At 40.8% G+C, this 21,446-nt stretch overlaps 1 protein-coding gene across 3 annotated transcripts in view; it reads right to left on the bottom strand.

Annotated features, from left to right (window-relative positions):
- LOC101155254 (leukocyte elastase inhibitor-like) overlaps positions 1–20,569 on the bottom strand; it is a 32,901-nt gene extending 12,332 nt beyond the window's left edge. The window contains exon 1 of one of the 3 annotated variants that reach the window (XM_023950441.1): positions 20,208–20,569. In XM_023950441.1, coding sequence (XP_023806209.1) covers positions 20,208–20,375 — 168 coding nt within the window. In that variant the 5' untranslated portion in view covers positions 20,376–20,569. Of the gene's footprint in view, positions 1–10,072; positions 10,145–20,207 lie in introns of those variants that run through there. The other 2 variants (XM_023950442.1, XM_023950443.1) reach the window with 2 other exon arrangements.
- Between the last annotated feature and the right edge of the window lie 877 nt (positions 20,570–21,446).

The raw sequence follows: 21,446 nt of genomic DNA, 5'->3' as shown, positions 1-21,446 counted from the left end.
TAGCGTTTATATTAATACTTTGAAAACAAGCCTGTTTTTTAACTGTTTGGCTAATAAATGGTAGATCTGACAGGTTGATCTTTTCACATAGCGCCTGTTCCAAGTCTAACCATGAGTTGGTTTCTGAATTATTTTTTAACCATTTTAAGATGTATTGTAATCTATTTGCAAGAAAGTATTTGTGGAAGTTAGGTAATTCTAAGCCTCTACAGATTTTTGCAGATTTTAAAGTTTTTAGACTAATTCTTGCAGATTTATTGTTCCATAAAAAGCTTGATATGGATGAGTCTAATGTTTTGAACCATTTTAGTGGCTGTTGTGTGGGAATGATTGAGAATAGATAATTAACTTTAGGTAAGATTTTCATTTTAACCGTGGCTACCTTGCCCATAAGGGACAGAGGCAAGTTGGTCCAGCGTGTTAAATCGTCCTGTATGTTTTTCAGTAATGGGGTGTAGTTAAGCTGCACCAGTTCTGATAGTTTGGGGGGAAAATAGATACCTAGATATTTGATATTTGCTGATTTGACTGGTATCGTGAGTCTTTGCTCCGCATTAATGTTCAGTGGTAATAAAACAGACTTATTCTAATTAATGGAGTAGTCTGATATGGAGGAGAATTGAATTGAAATGATTGTTGCTGTGTTGTTTACAGACTTCCTGTGACGTCATTTCTGAGTAAGCTATTCCCAGTGCTAGTCTTGTGTGACTGCTGTCCTCTTGTTTGGCATTAGCCTGACTACTATTGCTTACTCTAAGGGTTATCTGGGTTAATATTCACATCTAGTACCTTTTATTAGCGAATACACCACTGTTAAACCGCTTGCTGTTCACTTTCTCATTTTGCTAAATAGACCACTTCTCTTTACCTAAACACCGCTAGCCTTAGCTTAGAACCTAGCATGGCCACCTCTCTTTCTGCCTCTCCTCCTTTCTCCTGCCCCATGTGCCATATGTTTAGTGATGACCCTGCCTCCTTTAGTGAAAATAGCGGTATGTGTGTTAAGTGTAGTCTTGTGTTAGACTTGGAGGCCAGACTGGAGGAAGCTAAGCCGGCTAGCCAGGTCGTTACTCGCGGGTCGCGCTACCAGGGCTAACTTAATTAGCACCCCAGCGCCCTCCCAACAGCCGGGAGACAGTCAGGGGTTTGTACCGGTTGGGAGGAAACATAGTGCTAAACGCAAAGACTTAGAGCACCCGAGACTCCACGTTAGTAATAGGTTCTCCCCCCTCAGCGACACACCCGCTGAACACTCAACTCTGGTTATAGGCTCTTCTGAAGTTAGAAAAGTGGAGCTACCAGCGGCTACAGTCAGGTGTTATCCAGGGGCCAGAGTTGGTGACATCGAGGGGAACCTTAGGATGTTAGCTCAGAGTAAGTACAGGTTCCGTCGAGTCGTGATTCACGCAGGCGGTAATGATGCCCGACGGAGACAGTCAGAGGTGGTTAAGTTAAACGTAACTTCGGTGTGTAAACTGGCTAAGACGATGTCCGACACTGTAATTTTCTCTGGTCCCCTGCCGAACTTAGTCAGTGATGAAATGTACAGCCGCTTTTCATCACTTAACCGCTGGCTTTCTAGATGGTGCCCAGAAAACGGCGTTGGTTTTGTGGATAACTGGAGCGCGTTTTGGGGGAAGCCCGGTCTCATGCGGAGAGACGGCGTCCATCCCACCCGGGACGGTGCCGCTCTTCTTTCTAGAAACATTTCTGCTAGCCTTAGTCTGTTAACCTGACAATCCAGAGACGAGACCCGGGCGCAGAGCAGCAGTGTAAAACGCTCCTCTGAGCCTCCCTTAGGGTTAGTGCCGGTGCAAAACCCATGCAGGGAAAGTCAAGCAGGTTCGAGCTTTAGCTTATGTGCTGAAAGACAAATGAAAGGAGCGCGTCATAGAAACCTTAAAGTGACAGACAGCAGTTCTCACAAGCAGAATTATGATGTCATTAAATGCGGTTTATTAAACATTCGATCCATTTCCTCCAAGTCCCTCTTAGTCAATGAGTTAATCATTGATAACAACCTTAATCTTTTAGCCTTAACAGAAACTTGGCTCCAACAGGATGACTATGTTAGATTGAATGAAGCAACCCCCCCCCACTTATGCTAACTATCAGAAATCCAGGATTTCAGGGAAAGGAGGTGGTTTGGCAGTAATATCACAGTCTAGCTTACTTCTCAGCCCTAAAGTTAAAAATGCTTATAACTCCTTTGAAAGCATCATATTGTCTATAAGTCACCCAAACAGGAAAACTCGAAAACCTGTTTTACTCATAATTATTTATCGCCCCACCGGCCCATATTCAGAATTTTTAACTGAGTTTTCCGACTTCCTATCGACTATTGTCTTAGATTCTGATCAAATTATAATATTAGGGGATTTTAATATTCATGTTGATGACCCTAGTGATTGCCTAGGAAAGGCTTTTGCAGCTTTATTGGATGATGTTGGTTTCACCCAAAGTGTGAATGAACCCACTCACTGTCATAAGCACACCCTTATTCTAACCCATGGGATAGAGATCAGCCAGCTGAGTGTCCTTCCTCTTAACCCCATCATTTCTGATCACTTTATGATTATCTTCCAGTTTACACTGGAACATCCTTCTGCCCCAGTGAATAAGAAACAGCTTAGAAGAACCTTAACTGACCGTTCTGTGTCTGAGTTTAAACACACAGTTCAGCCAGTACTTAGTAATATTCTGAGAAAATACTCTGAGACCAGCTCCCATAGTATCAGTCCTAGTATAAATGACCACTTTGTTAATGATGCCTTACAAGCCCTCAGGAGTACACTCGATGTTGTTGCCCCCTTGAAACCTAAATTCGTCAGACAAAACCGAGTAGCACCGTGGTTTAACGCTGAAACTCGTTCTCTTAAACAAGAAACCCGTAAGTTGGAAAGAGAATGGCGCCGCTCCGGTTCAGAGCAGTCTCTGGATATCTGGAAACATAACCTATTAAATTATAAAAAAGCTCTGCGTAGAGCTAGAAGCCAGTACTATTCAACCTTAACATCAGAGAATGGAAATAATCCAAGATTTCTTTTTAGCACTATTGCTAAATTAACTCGCAGTCAGAGCTCAGTAGAACCACATGTTCCTGTTTCTCTCAGCTCCGATGATTTTCTTACATTTTTCGATAGTAAAATCTCAAATATTAGACATAAGTTAAATCAAGTTATTCCTACTATCAGCCCAGAACAGGCTGAAGTGGTAGAAATGGAGGCATCCATAGAAACCTCTGTAACATTAGACTGCTTCACTGCTGTGGATCAAGCGGAAATAACATCAATTATTACGTCCTCCAAATCCTCAACGTGTCTGTTAGACCCAATTCCCACTAGACTTTTTAAAGAAACTTTTCCCCTAATTAATGATCCCATATTAACAATGATAAATGCCTCTCTGGAAACGGGATACGTACCACAGTCTTTTAAATATGCAGTTGTTAAACCTCTTCTGAAAAAGCCCAGTTTGGATCCTAGCATCTTGGCCAACTATAGACCGATATCAAACCTGCCCTTTATTTCTAAAATCCTAGAAAGAGTTGTAGTTAAGCAGCTTTACTGCCACCTACAGGACAACAGCCACTTTGAAGACTTTCAGTCGGGGTTTAGACCTCACCACAGTACGGAAACTGCACTAGTTAGAGTCTCTAATGACTTGTTATTGGCCTCAGAAAAGGGACTACTTTCTATTCTGGTCCTGTTGGACCTCAGTGCAGCCTTTGACACTATCGACCACGGTATTTTACTCCATAGATTAGAGCAGGACATAGGGATCAGAGGATCTGCTCTCCAGTGGTTTAAATCCTATCTGTCCGATAGGTATCAGTTCATTAATGTAAATGGACATTCCTCTCAGTGCACTCGAGTCAACTATGGAGTCCCACAGGGCTCAGTCTTGGGACCGATCCTGTTTACGCTTTATATGCTACCCCTAGGAAACATAATCAGGAAACACAGCATTAATTTTCATTGTTATGCCGACGATACGCAGTTGTATTTATCCATGAAGCCTGACCAGAATGACCAGATAGAGAAACTGAACGCCTGCATCAGTGACATCAAGACCTGGATGACAATTAATTACCTCCTCTTGAACCCAGAAAAAACCGAGGTCATTATACTTGGTCCTAAAAACCTCAGAGATGCTCTGTCTGCTCAGATAGTCTCCCTGGATGGCATAAGTATAGCCCCCAATTCCACAGTTAGAAACTTTGGGGTTTTACTTGACCAGGATTTATCATTTAAGGCTCACATATCTCAGGCGTGTAGAACTGCCTTTTTTCACCTGCGGAATATTGCTAAGATCAGAAATATACTTTCTAAGAGTGATGCTGAAAAACTCATCCATGCATTTGTTACGTCGAGGCTGGATTACTGTAACTCCTTGTTAGCAGCGTGTCCTAAGAGTTCCTTAAGAAGTCTCCAGCTTGTTCAGAACGCAGCAGCTAGATTGTTAGCTGGAACTAGCAGAAGAGATCACATCACTCCTGTGTTAGTTTCACTCCATTGGCTCCCAGTTGATTCCAGAATCAAGTTCAAGATCCTCCTGTTAACCTATAAGGCCTTACATGGAATGGCCCCGTCCTATATTAAGGACCTCATAGTCCCTTACCATCCAATGAGAACATTTCGCTCGCAAAATGCAGGACTGCTTGTGGTTCCTAGAATTAGTAAAAGTACGGTTGAAGGTAGAGCGTTTAGCCACCAAGCCCCTGTCTTATGGAATAAGCTCCCAGCTCATGTAAGAGAGGCCGACTCAGTTTCTACATTCAAAGTTAGACTGAAAACATTCCTCTTTGGACAGGCTTATTGTCAGACTAGTTAGTATTCAGAGATTATTTAACTTAATGTTAGTTTAAATTAAACTTAATAATAACTATTTCTTTTAAAAGGCTGCTAGAAGTTGAAGCTGGGGAAACTATGGTGCACTGGGGTTCTGTCCTCTTTTCTCTTCTACTTCTACCCTTCCTCTCCTCTATTCTTGATCATAATTTATCATTTAGTTCTCCATGCCTCTGTTTGGTGCAGTGCGATTCATGTATTGTCCCTCTTTTCCTCTCCCCCCCTGGGGAGTGGGAGTGTTTCCAGATTCCAGTTGTTTCATCCGTGCTCCAGTTCCTGACAGTCTACCTCGCTTTTGCTCCCGCTCCTACACCTGGCTGTGGCTCCTGTCTCCGGCTCGACTCGCGCCTTTGACTGTCCCCACAACCACGAATGGATGAAGCTCGTCTGCTGGACTTTATATATGTAGTTGTAGATTTAGATAAGTTCATTCTTCTCTAAGAGTTCTGGTAAATCGTCTGTCCGTCCTGGGGGAGGATCCCTCCTTCATGTGGGCACCCCTGAGGTTTCTTCGTTTTTTCCGGAATCCGTTTTTTTGGGAGTTTTTCCTTACCGCGAAGGGGGGTCTAAGGGCAGGGATGCCAGTATAGCTTAGTCAGTTTGTTAGTTCATTTTAGTATTTCCCTATTGAACTCTTTGTATTCGTGATCCTTTTGATTTCATGTTTTACTTCGAAGCCCATCGAGACGACTGTTGTTGTGATTTTGGGCTATACAAATAAAATTGAATTGAATTGTTTCATTTACAGAATGTAAATTACTTAAAAACAGTAATATGTCCACACCCTCAGGTTGTACCTGAGGGTGTGGACATTTCCCTAGAAATATTTACAGAAACTGGTGCGTGATCACTGATAATAATTGGATGAATGTTGGAACTTTTAATTTCTTTTAGAAGAGATTTACTGATTAATAAATATTCTAAACGGGAGTGTGAATGGTGAACTGGAGAAAAAAAGGTGAACCTCTTAGTGTTTGGGTGACATGAGCACCAAGCGTCGCAGAGACCCAGATCATTCATGTACTGCTTTAGTATACTTGCAGACCGCCATGTATGCTGGTTTGCTGCTGTGCTGAGTCTGTCAAGTTCAGGATTCAGAATCAGATTGGCGTCTCCTCCTAAAATGATTGTGGAGTCAGAGTGAACCGCGAGTGAGGTGAAGAATCTGAGAAAGAAGGAAGAGTCGTCAACATTCGGGCCATAGACACTGGCTATGCAATAGTCCTTATTCTGAATGGATATATTAATAATTACAAATCTGCCTTTTGAGTCAGTAACTGTATGCTTGAGTGAATGTGATGTTTTTATTAATCAAAACAGCAACTCCTCTTTGTTTGGAGTTGTAACTAGAAGAATACATGACTGGAAATCGTAAGCAGCACAGGAGATGATCAGCTGATTTTGATAAATGGGTCTCCTGCAGTAAGGCTATATCTGCTTTAAGATCATTCAGGTGAGTTAACACTGTCAATTTTTTTGGCCCAGAGCCAAGTCCACGCACATTCCAGCTAACGATGTTAAGACTATTCATAGCTGCTCTGACCAAGAGAGTGTAAGGCTAAATAGAGCGTGTGCCGGTCCGTGTGCGCGTGCCCGCTGATCGATGAAGGAACGCTGTGCGTTTGTTTGCGTTTCTGACTGTGTGGGCTGCATGTTGCGTGTCCTATGTGGGCTTTTGTGAGGTGTTTGCGGGATGTCCGCGAGTGTGAGCTGGTTCGTGTGCGCGCTTGTTGTCGCGCACGTGCCCGTTCCGTGCATAAATGAATACCAACTTACCGAGGGACGTGTTGCCTTTGGATAATTTACATATGGGGAGGGGGGAGAGAGGGGGAAACTAAAATGAAGAAAGAAGTAAAGAAAAACAGAAAGAAACAAACATAACAAGAAAAACAACAGAACCATGAGAGGCGAGAAAAATTAAACTGCTTCAACGAGATGGAGGTGGGATGATTGATGAGCCGGTTTCATTCATTTAACACGTTTAGCCACTGTTTTTAGCGCAGCATGGATGTCAGATCTTCGGCAAAGCCAGGGGGTGATCTCCGGGTCTCGGAAGAGCCGGCCATCCACGAACAGTTTATCCACAGAAACCACAGCTCTGGACCCATTGGCAATGTGTTTTTTCCTCAGAGGAAAAAGGATCTTTCTGCGCCGCAGAATCTCAACCGGAATCTGGTCGTTCACGCTAAAGTGCGTTCCCTTCAGCTTCCGGCCGCGGCTCTTCACCAGCTCCTTCTGCTTAAAGTGGTCAAATTTGGCTACAATCTGTCTCGGACGCTGGTTGTCGGACCTTCTTCCTCCGAGCCGGTGCACCCTCTGGAACGCGATCTTCTGCACCTCCTCCTTGGGGAGCTTCAGAAGGGCTTCACCGTGGCCTCCGGGTCCTCTCCTGCCTCGTCTGGAATCCCCGAGATCACCAGGTTGTCCCTCATGCTCCTCGACTGAAGATCCAGGAGGGTTTCTTCGATCGAGCGGTTTTCCTCAGAAAGGCGAGCGGTGTCACTGCTCAGGGTCTTGACAGTTTCTCTGAGGGCCTGATTCTCCGCTGCAAGCTCCCGCACCTGCTGCTGGCTGAACTCTAAAGACTCCTGCAGGCCTTGGAACTCTCTATGGAGGATCTCTAGCAGATTCAAGCGGCAATCAAGGCTGGGGAGCTTTTTATCTATGGAATCTAAAGTGTCACTGATTCCGCTGCCTGGAGAGGAGGCAGCTCAAGAATGTTCTGGACGGATGCGTTTGGGGGAAGGAGTGGTGGTGTTGGTCTTCCCCATAACAAAGGTATTGTAGCAGCCGTCTATAATTTTCCAGGTCCTCCAGGCTGTCAAAAAGCTTATTGAACTTTTACAGATGTTAGTTTTACAGCTAATTTGATATGGCGGTAAAGTGATATAATACAGAAATGTTTGTTCAGCTACTTACGCACCGCCAAGTTGAGTTGCCACACCGGTCTCGTTGAGTCTCACGATACTACAGCATCAGCTCCCCCTACTACAGCATCCCTCCAGTCCATGTAACCTATTTTGCAGACCTATTATCTCTGCAAGACAACTCCAAATCTGCATGCATGGCCAACTTTAATAATGCTAGACTACCAGTAAATGTTTTTTTTTTTTAAATACACATTACAGACGGTTTAAGTCTGAAGTGTCACATGGATTGTGACTTAAATCTGATAATCAAGTGAGGAAAACATTTGAATATTTTTTTTGTAGTCATCAGATTTCTACAATACATGTAAATGCAATTCATTTGTCAGTTTGTCTGATTATTTCTAAAGACTGAGGTCTTTTAAACAGTCATTATCACCTGGATTATTCCCCTGACATGATCACGTGATCACCACAATCGTTTTTCCCATACTATAACTCGTGCTTCTTATTTTTTAAAAGTTTTATATGTTACGGAACCCGTGTCCTGACACTAAAATATTAAAATATATCTTGTTCCAACAGATTAATATCTCGTTCGCAAGAAATACTACTCCGTTCCCTCAAAATGATTAATTTGTTCGAACGCAATAATTAATCCATTCGAACTCAATAATTATTCACGACGTAAGTCATTCACACGGATATGCTCTCCTTATGGCCGCAAAAGCCGCTTTCAGCGGTAACTTCCGTGTCCCTGTGACCCACATTCGTTCAAGAAAGGAACATGAAAAACAAGAATGATCACTTTATTACTGTCTCAATGAATATTAGAAAAATGTAAGATTTATAGTCATAAGATTTTTATAAAAATTCAAGGATTAAAAGAAAGAGACGACGAGAAGATCCGAGATATCATTGGAATCCTGACCCAGATCGCTCCGGATTGGAAAGAGAAGAAGGACATGATGGTGGATACAGTTCGGTTGGGGAGAAAAGAGGAGGAGGGCAGACACCGAGAGGTCATCATACAATTTGTTATGAGGCACCACAGAAACGCCATCTGGAGAAAAACCAGGAACTGTTCAACCTGTAAGAATCTGGGAATCGTCTTCAAGGAGGATTTCTCCAAAGCTGACAGAGAAGCTCGAGCAGCGGCCTGGCCGAAGATGGAAGAAGCCCGAGCAGCAGGGAAACATGTGTTAAGGGGGTGGTTGATGGTGAAAGGCAGTAAGAAGTTTGAATATGGAATGAAAAGATGAAATTGAATTATTGCAGGTTAGAGGGACGATCTGGGTGAGAACACACGAGCCACCAAAGAGGAACCGGGTATTTTTGGCCACAAAAACAATTAATCCTAAAAACTGACTGGCCAATGAGATGGTAAAAAAAACTATAAAATACATATAACAGCTCTAAAAAGTATAAAATACAATAAGATGCAGAAACAGGGTAAAAACTACTACAAAGCAATACTAAAAGTCCGGGGGACAGTCGACAAAAGCAGCTTTGGGAGACAGCAAATCCGGAATCCAGGGAACGTCCTCCACCCGCCAGACTTGACCCATGATGTCCTTTCTCCATGACCAGGGAAGTCCTCGGGTCACACGCACCAGGACCTGCAGGCAAACACATCTGCCAGCACCAGAAGCAACCACGGTTGCCTTAGGCCAACCACGGTTGCCTGAGGAGTGTGGCTACGCTTTCCCATACTAACAGGGCAGACAGAGTTCCCCTCTGCCTCTGCGTGTATTCAGCCTCACACACTCCTCCCCGTGTCATGTCGCTTCTGGCTGGCCTTCCGGTACGCTGGGACTCCTGTGTGGAAACACACAAGCGGCAGCACCAAAGGTACTCCAACATCCATGCTGGACCCAGCCATCTTGTGTGTTTCTACCAGTCTGCTAAGTCACGTCGGGCTACTTACAACACAGGCAGGGTCCCTGCCCGGCCCCTGCGTGTTGACGGTATGGCAGAACTGGTGGTCCCAGCGGTCCAATTGCCCCCGGTGTGTGCGCCCTCCTCACTCCATTGGTGCATTTAATGAGTGGTCTGGCGGTCCAAATGCGTCCCGTGTATACAGGCCCGATGGTTCCCGGTGTGTATGCCATGCTCCCAGGGTGCGCAGGACCAAGCGCCCCTGGGGTATGCGCCCTCCTGGCCGTGCAGGAACTTTTCCCAGAGTCTGCTACATTCTGGAGCGCACGTCTGCTTCTCTGTTCCACTCCTATATAGTCTCTCAATTAAGAGCAGGTGCTTCTAATTAAGGGGCGTGTCCACATGCAGCATGCAAGGGGTGTAAAAACACAACAAACATGCAAAAAACCATCCAATCATGCATTTAGTTTGTCCCACCTGCTCACACGTGTACTACAGAGGACCGGTGGGCTACATCAATGGTATCAGGGTTCGTGTGGACTGAGCTGGTTCAATAAAACAGTTCAAAGAAGGAAAAGGATGGAGAAAAAAAAGAAAAAAAAGGTTATTTATAGGTTTTTCATGCTAGTTAATGCTAATTCACATCTACTGTAATGGTTCTGACAAAATTTATCTTGGGGTTAAAATCTCGGTCCTCAAAGATTATACAGTTTTAGGGGCATATTCAACGCTTGTAGTTCCAGCTTCTTTAGCTTTATCTTTTTGTGTTATTCGTATTTTTTTTATTTTTATGTCTTTGTCACAGTCATTATGTTCTTATGTTACACTAGATGCTAGGGGTCTGAGATATTCTGTCAAAAGAAAATCTGTGTTTTTGTTTTGTAAGAATCAAAGAGCTCAGTGTTTCCTTCTGCAGGAAACTCATTCCAGTGAAAGTGATGAAAAATTCTGGTCTAATCTGTGGGGCGATAAAATCTACCTTAGTTATGACAGTAATAGGTCAGCAGGGGTCGCTACACTACTGAATAACTTTCCAGGGAAATTGTTAACAGTGAAGAGGGATGATTCAGGTCAGTGGATTATTTGCATTTTTTATCTTGATGGATGTTTTTTAGCTCTAGGTAATGTTTATGGCTAAAATTGTAATGCTCAAAATAAATTAACGTTTCCCCATTTAAAGACCTTAGATAGAGATATCCAATTCAAATACGAATAATCGGTGGGGATTTTAACATGGTGGAAGATGATTGGCTGGACAGATCTCCATCTGCATTTCTGAATCACCATCATAATCCAACACTCCTTCATTTCTGCACAGAGCTGCACCTAATAGATGTATGGCATAGAGATTTCCCTGATGCTTAAGCCTTTACCGGGTTTAAACCAGATGGTACAGCCAAATCTAGACTAGACTTTTGGCTAATCTCAGATGATCATCAGAGTTTCATCCCGAAAGTAAACATTTCAGCTGCTCCATTAACAGATCACAGTGTGGTCAGACTTTCCGTCCAACTTCAGAGTTCTCAGTCTAGAAACAAAGGCTATTGGAAATTTCACTCCAATCTTCTTAATGATGAAACATATTGTCAAAACATTATTTATAAAATTAATAAAATTAATAGGGAGGCTCACTTCACGTCTTATAGAGATAGATGGGAGTTTTTTAAATATAAAGTGAGACAAATTTCCATATCTAGAGGTAAGCAGATGAGTAAGCAGTATAAATCAAGAAAGAAGAAATTATCAAAGAAATAAACTCAATATGTCACAATTTGGACTCAGATGAAAATCATAAACAGCAAATGATTATCTTGCAATCCTCCTTGGATAAAATGTACATAAAGAAGGTCAAAGGTGCATATATCAGATCGAGAGCAAGATGGATTGAGGAAGGGGAAAAAAGTTCTGCATATTTTTGTTGACTGGAAAAAAGAAGGCAAGAGCGAGACCAATGAGTTCTATCGCTAGAGGAGACGTCACATGGTTCCTCATGGGAGGAGAGCACCGCCATCTTGGTGAGGTCAAGTTACTGCTGCAGTGCATGCATGTGATCAAATCGTTTGCATATTACCAGTTCATTGTTTGGGTTTCAACTGCCAAAATCAGATAAATGAGTCCATGAAGGAGGAAGGTATATCATTTCACAGGTAAGTATTTTAATTTTTTCTTTTAATGCTGCAGGGGCTTTATTAATAGTACACATGTTGACATGCATGATGCTGCAGGGCTATTATCAACATGCTGCATGATGTACGGATAATTTGCTGTCGACATAAATGTACATTTTATTTTGCTAAACCTGTATACAGCATACTAGGCTATTATAGTAATATAGATTTATACATTTCTGACTCAGTGACTGAACTTTTCTTGCAGGTTTCCAATGGATTCAGACTTAGGGAAAAAGTGGATCTTAGCTATCAAAAGAGCTAACCCAGATGGATCACTGTAGTACCAACTAGCAATACAGTCTGGCTATGTTCAAAAGATTTGTGGAAACACATTTAGATAAGAGGCCAGACTGTTTGCTTGAAACCCGACACCATACCATCTGTGTTATACTCACATGAATCAATATAAATCTATTGTTTTTCTTTGTTGTTGTTGTTTTTTTTAGGGTAAATCTATTGTTCACTTTTGGACTTCTTTTGAATATTTATTATTATTATTATTATTATTATTATTAATAGACTTGTTTTTTATTATTTATTGACTTATTATTTATTTATTGTTATTATTTACTGTTTGTATTGACTTACTATTGATTTATTATAATTGTTATTATTGACTTATTGTTGGGTTTTTCTAAATAATTTAAATTACATGTCAAAGAGGTTTAAAACTTCTAAATGTTTAGAAATTATATTTAAAAATTCTTTGTAATAATCTTTTTATTTGTAAGTTCTGCAACAATGCATTTTCATTAAAGTTTGAGCTTTTAAGGCTGACTGTTTCTCTTCTTTAACGACAACAAATGATGTATCTATATATATATTATATATAAATATAATATATTTACATATATGTATAAATATATATAAATGTAAAAATATATATAGCTTATAAAAGCTACTTAGACACCACTAAGCAATAGAAATCATTGTCATGTGGGCGTCGTCGACCTCACCAAGATGGCGTCGCGCTCCGCCACCGTCGGCCAGGCTTCTAAAGCGGGCGTGTCTCCTCTAGCGATATAACTCATTGAGCGAAACAGTGTAAAAACTTTGTTAATAAAAGATGTGGAGTGCACAGCTCCTACAACAATTACAAAAGAAAATTTTCAGTTCTACAGTGAGTTATACGCGTCCTCATACTCCCTCCATGATGCTGAAGCCTTTTTAAAACAAATCAAACATTTGGTCCCTAAAATAGATGATGGCTGCAGAGAGCTTTGTGAGGCAAAGATCACCATGTCAGAGGTAGAAGATGCTTTAAGATGCTTAGCTTTGGACAAATCTCCAGGTTCAGATGTGCGGACTGTTAATTTTTATAGACATTTCTGGGAACATGTGAAAGACCTGCTTTATTTGACACTGAAGGAAATAACTAACACGTAAACTCTACCAACAACTATGAAGCAAGGCATCAGAACTCTCATACCTAAATCTGGCAAAGATCCTCGACTGATTTATAATCTGAGACCAATTACCTTACTTAATAACGACTATAAAATCTTAACTCACATATTTGCCTATAGAATGAAAACTGGGATGTCCCAGATTATTTCTGACACTCAGTCTGGCTTTCTGATAAGCCGATCCATTCATAATAACATCCGCCTCATACTGGACCTGTTAGATTACAATTATCTGATAGAAGACGAAGGCTTCATTTTGTTCCTTGATTTTTTAAAGCCTTTGACAGTCCAACATCAATTCATGTTTCAAACTTTAGATTTATTTGGCTTTGGACCCAACTTTATCAATCTCACCAAAACACTTTATGGAGATACGAATAGTGTCATTTCTTTGCCACATGGGACCTCGCCGAGATTCTCCATTAACATTTGAGAAACTTAATGCTTTAGGCCAGCAAATAGCAATCACTCAGTTCGCTGACAATACAGCTATTTTTATGAAGGACAGCAGTCAGATTTCTGTGATTTTACAATTAATAAATGTTTTCTCCAGAGCTTCTGGTCTGAAATTCAATCTAAATCAATGTGAATTATTGCCAATTAAAGATCCCACTTTAACAACAATTCAAAAAATTCCTGTTAAATCCCAAGTAAAATATCTGGGTATTCACCAAACCAAAGACTCCAAATCATTGGACTTTTGGAAAACTCTAGATAATTGTAAATTAAACCTAAATTTGTGGTCCAACCGAGATATTCCTATTCTGGGCAGAGTTTTTCTAGTAAAGATGGAATCTCTGTCAAGATTAATCTACCCTGCATATTCTTTATCCTTCCCTAAATCTGCAATTAAAGATATAAATATAATTCATTTTAAGTTCATTTAGAAATACAAAACTCATTATATTAAAAAAAGTGTGATGTTAACAGATTATGAGGAGGGAGGACTTATAGCTATTGATGTTGAGTGTTTAGACGGGACGATTAAAATCAACTGGCTGAGATCCTTCTTAAAGTACGAAAAAGGTTTCTGGTATCAATTCCCCTCTAAAATATTAAGGGATGTAGTTGGAATTAACGTTCTGCTTAAATGTGACTATGATCTAAAGAAAACTGCCAATCAAACTTTCTGCCTTTCATCAACAAGTTTTATTGCACTGGAAACTGATTTATAAGCATAACTTTAGTCTGCACACCACGCCTCTTTGGAACTGCTGTTATGTGTTACGGAGAAACAAATCCTTGTTTTACAATAACTGGCTGACTAAAGGGATATGGTCTGTTCTGCATCTACTGGATCATTCTGGAAACATTTTGACGCTTGAACATTTTAGTTCTAAATTTCAGTTATTTGATCGGAAACAATATGATGCTGTGATCAAAGCTCCTCCTCGGTCATTGATACAATTAGTGAAACGAAGATTAATTAAAACTTCATTCACTCTAATTGGATGGGCAGCAAAGACAGAATTACCTAACAGCTTCATGCGCAGATTGTTTGTTAAATGACTCTTCCAAACACATCTCATCAGAAGAAAAGCATTTCTAAACACTTCTCTTAAGAAGAGGTATTTGAATTAAGGTTGAATTACTTAAAATTCTGTATTTTACCAAAGGTAAAAGACATCCATGTAAAACAATTAGTGATGTTTATCCATCCAAGGAATTTTTTGAGACTTCGTTTTGGGTTTGAAGAGAATGACTGCAGTTTTTATTTAAAGGACATTGAGACTGTGGATCATTTATACTTTAACTGTGGAGTTATAAAAACAATCTGGGAAGATTTATATGGAGTCTTATAATGTTCATAATCAAATAAATAAATATTTAATTAAATAGATAAATATGACCTCATGAAAATACACAATCAACCAATAAATCTCTCATAAATATATAAAAAGATCATGAAATGGTGAAAAACCTGCACACTGATTTTAAATTAGCCATTATATTATTCAATATTTTTCATTTTGCTTTAAAAACCTGTTCATTATTTTTAAACAGCATTTTAAAATATTCATTTTAATCATGTGGAATATTATTACAATTCTACGTCTTTTTTCAGAACCTTGGATTTCAAAATCAATATTTTCCAAAGTAGCTTTGTTTTTATTGCACGTTGCTGTTTTTCCACAATGGACGATTTATTTCACGAAGAGCTTTTTCAGGAGAATACAAGGAAAGTTTTATATACACTGTACACAAAAATAAATATTTGGAGACCAAACCACTTTTTATCACATTTCATAATGAGCTCTGTTTTTACTTTCAATCACTTCATTATATGAAAAAGAAGGATGGCTTGAAATTGCTTAGTTTTGTTCAGAAATACAAACTTCACAAGTACCCCTAACCAGTATTAGACTATTTAGATTGGTTCTGTTATTTTATTTTATTTTTATTTATTTGTGTGTAATGTTCATTGATTTTTTTCTCTCTATTCTTTATTTTCTATGTTAATATGTTATTTGGCAATGGTGATGGATCTTCGAAGTTATGTTGATTACATGGTTATTCTTCTTCTTTCTCTTTCGGCTTTTCCCATCAGGGGTCGCCACAGCGAATCATCCTTTTCCACCTCGCTCTATCATGAACATCTTCTACCCTAACATTAGCCAACTTCATGTCCTCTGTTAAGACATCCATGTATCTCCTATTTGGCCGTCCTCTTGCCCTCCTGCCAGGCAGCTCCATCTCCAACATCCTTCTACCAATATATCCACTATCCCTCCTCTGAACGTGTCCAAACCATCTCAGTCTGGCTTCTCTGACTTTGTCGCTAACACAGGCAACATGAGCCGTCCCTCTGATGTACTCGTTCCTTATCCTGTCTAACCTGGTCACTCCTAAGGAGAACCTCAACATCTTCATCTCTGCTACCTCCATCTCAGCCTCTTGTCTCTGTCTCACTGCTACCGTCTCTAACCCATAGAGCAGAGCTGGTCTCACCACTGTCTTGTACACCTTTCCTTTGAGTCTTGCTGACACTCTTCTGTCACACAACACTCCTGACACTTTCCTCCACCCGCTCCAACCTGCCTGCACTCGCCTCTTCACCTCTTTTCCACACTCCCCATCACACTGAACTGTTGACCCCAAGTACTTAAACTCCTGCACCTTCTTCACCTCAGCCCCCTGTAACCTAACGCTTCTACCTTGATCCCTCTCGTTCAGACACATGTATTCTGTCTTACTACGACTGACCTTCATGCCTCTTCTTTCCAGAGCAAACCTCCACCTCTCTAGCTCAGTGATGAAAGTCAGGCAAGGAAAAAATCCCTGAACCTTTCTTTGAGCGATATGGCGGGCACAGAGCGAAATTTTGGAAAAATACGTGGTCTTAGATGCATTCTGGTGCATTCTGGCAACTAGTTATTCACTTCTTTATCAAGAAACTAAGACTAATTGGAGCATCATGATTTGTCATTCAAACCCCTAGTTTGACTCTCCATTAAGGACTTGCTGGTCCTAAAAAAGAATTTGGAAAATTGCTCAAAGTAACACAATCCTACAATCTACGCTTTTCCTTAAAGCTGCAAAACATACAATTGCTAAAATATAGTAACATCAAAGCCCCAAATGGCAAAAAGAACACCAGTAACTATGATATTCTATGAAAATACCTCAGTTATTTATACATTATTTCTGCTTTAGAAATGACTGATGTACAACATCCACTTGCACTGTTTTCTCAAACTATAATTACATCAAAATATGGGATCTGCTTTAAACTATAATACTATAACATAATACATCAATTCTTTAACACCAATACTAAGTAATCTGGGAAATATCAAAACAAACATACAAACTAAATTAAACATTGTAAACATTATTTTTTAAGGGAGTGCGGGTCCAAACCATCAAATACTTATAATTAATGTCAACTATACTGAACTAAATCATGGGAATTAGGAAATACAAATAAATTAGATAAAGAAATGTATTCAAAATAAAAACTGAAACTCAAAACTAAAATTGAAATTATTTCAAAATGTGGTTTTGAGATTATTTTACACAAAAAAGTATTTGACCTACACTACCTTAAAAATCTTTTTTTTCCAGCCAAGACCACTTCAATTTGTTTTTTATCGTCTTCTCACAACTGAGGTCGTGACCACGCTCAATAATGACGATGCCTGCCATTATTTTAACACAAATTTGATCGCAAACTCTTCAGATGTGTTTGTGAAAGTTTAGCGTGGGTCCGCCAGTTTTGGTCTCTAGGGAAGCGAGTCACCCTGACCACGTGGTGCAGACAGAGCCAATCAGACCCGTCGACGCATCCGAAAGCAACTAAAACGTCCCGTCATTGGTCAATTAGGCCGGGAAGACGAGAGATGGCCACGACCATAGAGGAAGCGATCTGCGGAGAAATATAGAAAATAAAGCTAAAATTAGCTGATTTCAGACCATTTTTTAATCCGGAAAGCGATTTGTCCGTAGAGATCAGGTCTTTATTTCCCGGAAAGTACGTTCGGTTTGCTCAAAAACCCGGATTTCCGGGAATTCCCGGAAGACTTTCATCACTGCTAGCTGTTCCTCCACCTGCTCTCTACTCTCACTGCAAATTACAATGTCATCCGCAAACATCATTGTCCAGGGAGATTCCTGTCTTACCTCGTCTGTCATCCTGTCCATCAGCATAGCAAACAAAAAAGGACTCAAAGCTGATCCTTGGTGTAGTCCCACCTCCACCTTGAACTCCTCTGTCTGACCTACAGCACATCTCACCACCGTCATACTTCTCTCATACATGTCCTGAACTACTCTGACATACTTCTCTGCCACTCCAGACGACCTCATACAGTACCACAGCTCCTCCCTCGGCACCCTGTCATACGCCTTCTCTAAATCTACGAACACACAATGCAGCTCCTTCTGACCTTCTCTGTACTTTTCCATCAACATTCTCAAAGCAAAAATGGCATCAGTGGTGCTCTTACGGGGCATGAAACCATACTGCTGCTCACAAATCTCCACCTCTTTCCTAAGCCTGGCTTCCACTACTCTTTCCCACAGCTTCATTGTGTGGCTCATCAACTTTATTCCTCTATAGTTGCTGCAGTTCTGCGTGTCACCCTTGTTCTTAAAGATCGGAACCAGAACGCTTCTCCTCCATTCCTCAGGCATCTTCTCACTCTCTAGAATCCTATTGAAAAAACTCGTTAGAAATTCCACTGCTGTCTCTCCTAAGCACTTCCATACCTCCACAGGTACGTCATCAGGACCAACGGCCTTTCCGCTCTTCATCCTTTTCAGAGCCTTCCTAACCTCCTCCTTTCCAATCTCTGCTACTTCCTGCTCCACAACAACCACATCTTCCTCCCTTCTTTCCCTGTCATTTTCCACGTTCATCAGCTCCTCAAAATACTCCTTCCATCTTTTCTGTACACTCTCCTGGGTTGTTAGCACCTTTCCGTCTCTATCCTTAATCACCCTTATCTGTTGCACGTCCTTCCCATCTCTGTCTCTCTGTCTGGCTAGCCTGTACAAGTCCTTTTCTCCTTCCTTTGTGTCTAACCTGTCATATAGCTCATCGTAAGCTTTCTGTTTGGCCTTTGCCACCTCTCTCTTCACTCTACGCTGCGCTTCCTTGTACTCCTGTCTACCTTCCTCAGTCCTTTCTACATCCCACTTCCTTTTAGCCAACCTCTTCCTCTGGACGCATTCCTGTACTTCCTCATTCCACCACCAAGTCTCTTTACCGTCTTTCCTCTTTCCAGATGACACACCTAGCACTTTCCTACCTGTTTCCCTGATAATCTCTGCTGTAGTTTCCCAGTCATCTGGAAGCTCATCCTGACCACCCAGGACCTGTCTCAACTTCTGCCTAAATTCCTCACAAGTTTCTTCATTCTGTAGCTTCCACCACTTGGTCTTCTTTTCTGTTTTCCCTCTCTTCTTCTTCCTGACCTCCAGAGTCATCTTACACACCACCATGCGGTGCTGTCTGGCTACACTCTCTCCTACCACCACTTTGCAGTCATTAACCTCTCTCAAATGACCTCGTCTACACAGGATGTAGTCCACCTGAGTACTCTTACCTCCACTTCTGTATGTCACTCTATGTTCCTCTCTCTTCTGGAAGTAAGTGTTGACTACAGCCATTTCCATCCTCTTCGCAAAGTCCACCACCATCTGTCCCTCCAGATTCCTTTCCTTCACACCAAACCTGCCCATCACCTCCTCATCACCTCTATTGCCCTCACCAACATGGCCATTAAAGTCTGCTCCAATAACAACTCTCTCTCCTCTGGGGATACCCTCTATGACCTCATCCAACTCACTCCAGAATCTCTCCTTCACTTCTAACTCACAGCCAACCTGTGGCGCATACCCACTGACTACATTCACCATCACCCCTTCAATTTCTAACTTTAGGCTCATCATCCTGTCTGAGACTCTTTTCACCTCTAGAACACTGTTTACAAACTCCCCCTTCAGAATCACACCTACCCCGTTTCTCTTCCTATCAACACCATGATAGAACATTTTGTATCCTCCTCCAATACTACGTGCCTTGCTGCCCTTCCACCTTGTCTCCTGCACACACAGTACATCTACCTTCCTTCTCTCCATCATGTCTGCCAGCTCTCTGCCTTTCCCTGTCATTGTGCCAACGTTAAGAGTCCCTATTCTCAAACTTATGTTCCTGCCTTTTCCCTTCTCTCTCTGGCCACGGACCCTTCTGCCTCCCCTCTTTCTTCTACCAACAGTAGTCAAATTTCCACCGACACCCTGTAGGTTAACAGCATCGGTGGCGGTCGTTGTTAACCCGGGCCTCGACCGATCCGGTATGTCAAAAGTGTTGTGGATGATTCGCATGGTTATTTTGGCAATTTTTACGCCGGATGCCCTTCCTGACGCAACCCTCTCTATTTATCCGGGCTTGGGACCGGCACAGAGGCAACTGGCTTGCAACCCCTGTGGCTAGATTGATTACATGGTTATTATTGTTCGTTAATAACGATACAATAAATAACGGTTATTTACCTCAATTGTCTATAAAGTAAAAAAAAAAAAAAACGTTACCTCGTTGATAATGAACTTCGCAGCATCATTGAACACGTCGTAATCGTCGTCTGTGTACACTATGTTCCTGTACTGATAGTGATAGTTTCCATAAACGACCAACACTAGACATACAAAAAAGGAGACCAGGAAGAGGACTCGCTTCTCCGCTGACAGTCTCTCCATCATCCTGGAGCGCACAGCTAACAAACCTGCTTAGCAGGTTGAACCGCCGGCCAGATGGTTAGTCAAGGATTCTTTTCCGCAGACTGTTCGTCCCTCCTTGAAAATTTGTATTTTGCTGAGCTTAAGAGTTGCTTGAGATATTTTAAAAGTTTAAATGCATACAGATAACAGTTCGTTGGAGTTTAAACATTATTTCCGGAAGTTGTCTTCTTCTTCAATGCTGCATCTTCGTATTCGTTGTCTCGTTTCTGCCGCCTTGTGGCGTAGTCTAGGTACTGCAACAGATATGACCTAAAACAGTGTTTTTCAACCAGTGTGCCGTGGGAAATTATGGAAGCGATTATGTAGCATAAATAAAAAGCAAAGTCAAAACCAGAAATGCTTTTTCATTTTCAAAATGAAAAAGCATTTTTGACTCAAAAATATAATGAAAAAGCAATCCACCAAAATGCTTTTTCATTTCCTTCCTCAACACAGCTTATTCTGTCACTTAATTAAAATTAAAATTAAAATGGTATTTGACATTTCATTTTCAAGACGTTCTCTGGTAAATGTGTAGCATAATTCATTTAAAATTGTCTAAAACGACATTTAAAATGGATTAATAGAAATGCTTTTTAATTTTCAAAATTAAGCTGCATTTTTTGACTCAAAATTAAAAAGAAAAAGCAATACTTCAAAATGCTTTTTCATTTCCTTCCTCAACCCAGCTTTTTCTGTCACTTAATTAAAATGATAAATAAAATGGTATTTGACATTTCATTTTCAAAAAGGTCCCTGGTAAATGTGTAGCATAATTCATTTAGAAATGTCTAATTTGACAATTAAAATGGATTAACAGAAATGCTTTTTAATTTTCAAAATGTAACTGCATTTTTTGACTCAAAATTAAAAAGAAAAAGCAATATTTCAAAATGCTTTTTCATTTTATACTTAAAACCGCTTATTCTGTGTCATAATTAAAACGAAAATGCAAAGAGGGGATTGCATTTGCATTTTAACATCCACCCTGCGCACCGTGTCACAATATTCATTTCGAAAAAGCATTAGCAGAGGGGAGGCGGGGCGATGACG

Source organism: Oryzias latipes, chromosome 20 (genome assembly GCF_002234675.1).
Source record: "Oryzias latipes chromosome 20, ASM223467v1".
In the NCBI taxonomy this organism is placed as follows: Eukaryota; Metazoa; Chordata; class Actinopteri; order Beloniformes; family Adrianichthyidae; genus Oryzias; species Oryzias latipes.
Note: the sequence above shows the minus strand (reverse complement) of the source record. Positions and strands in the feature narration are given on the sequence as shown.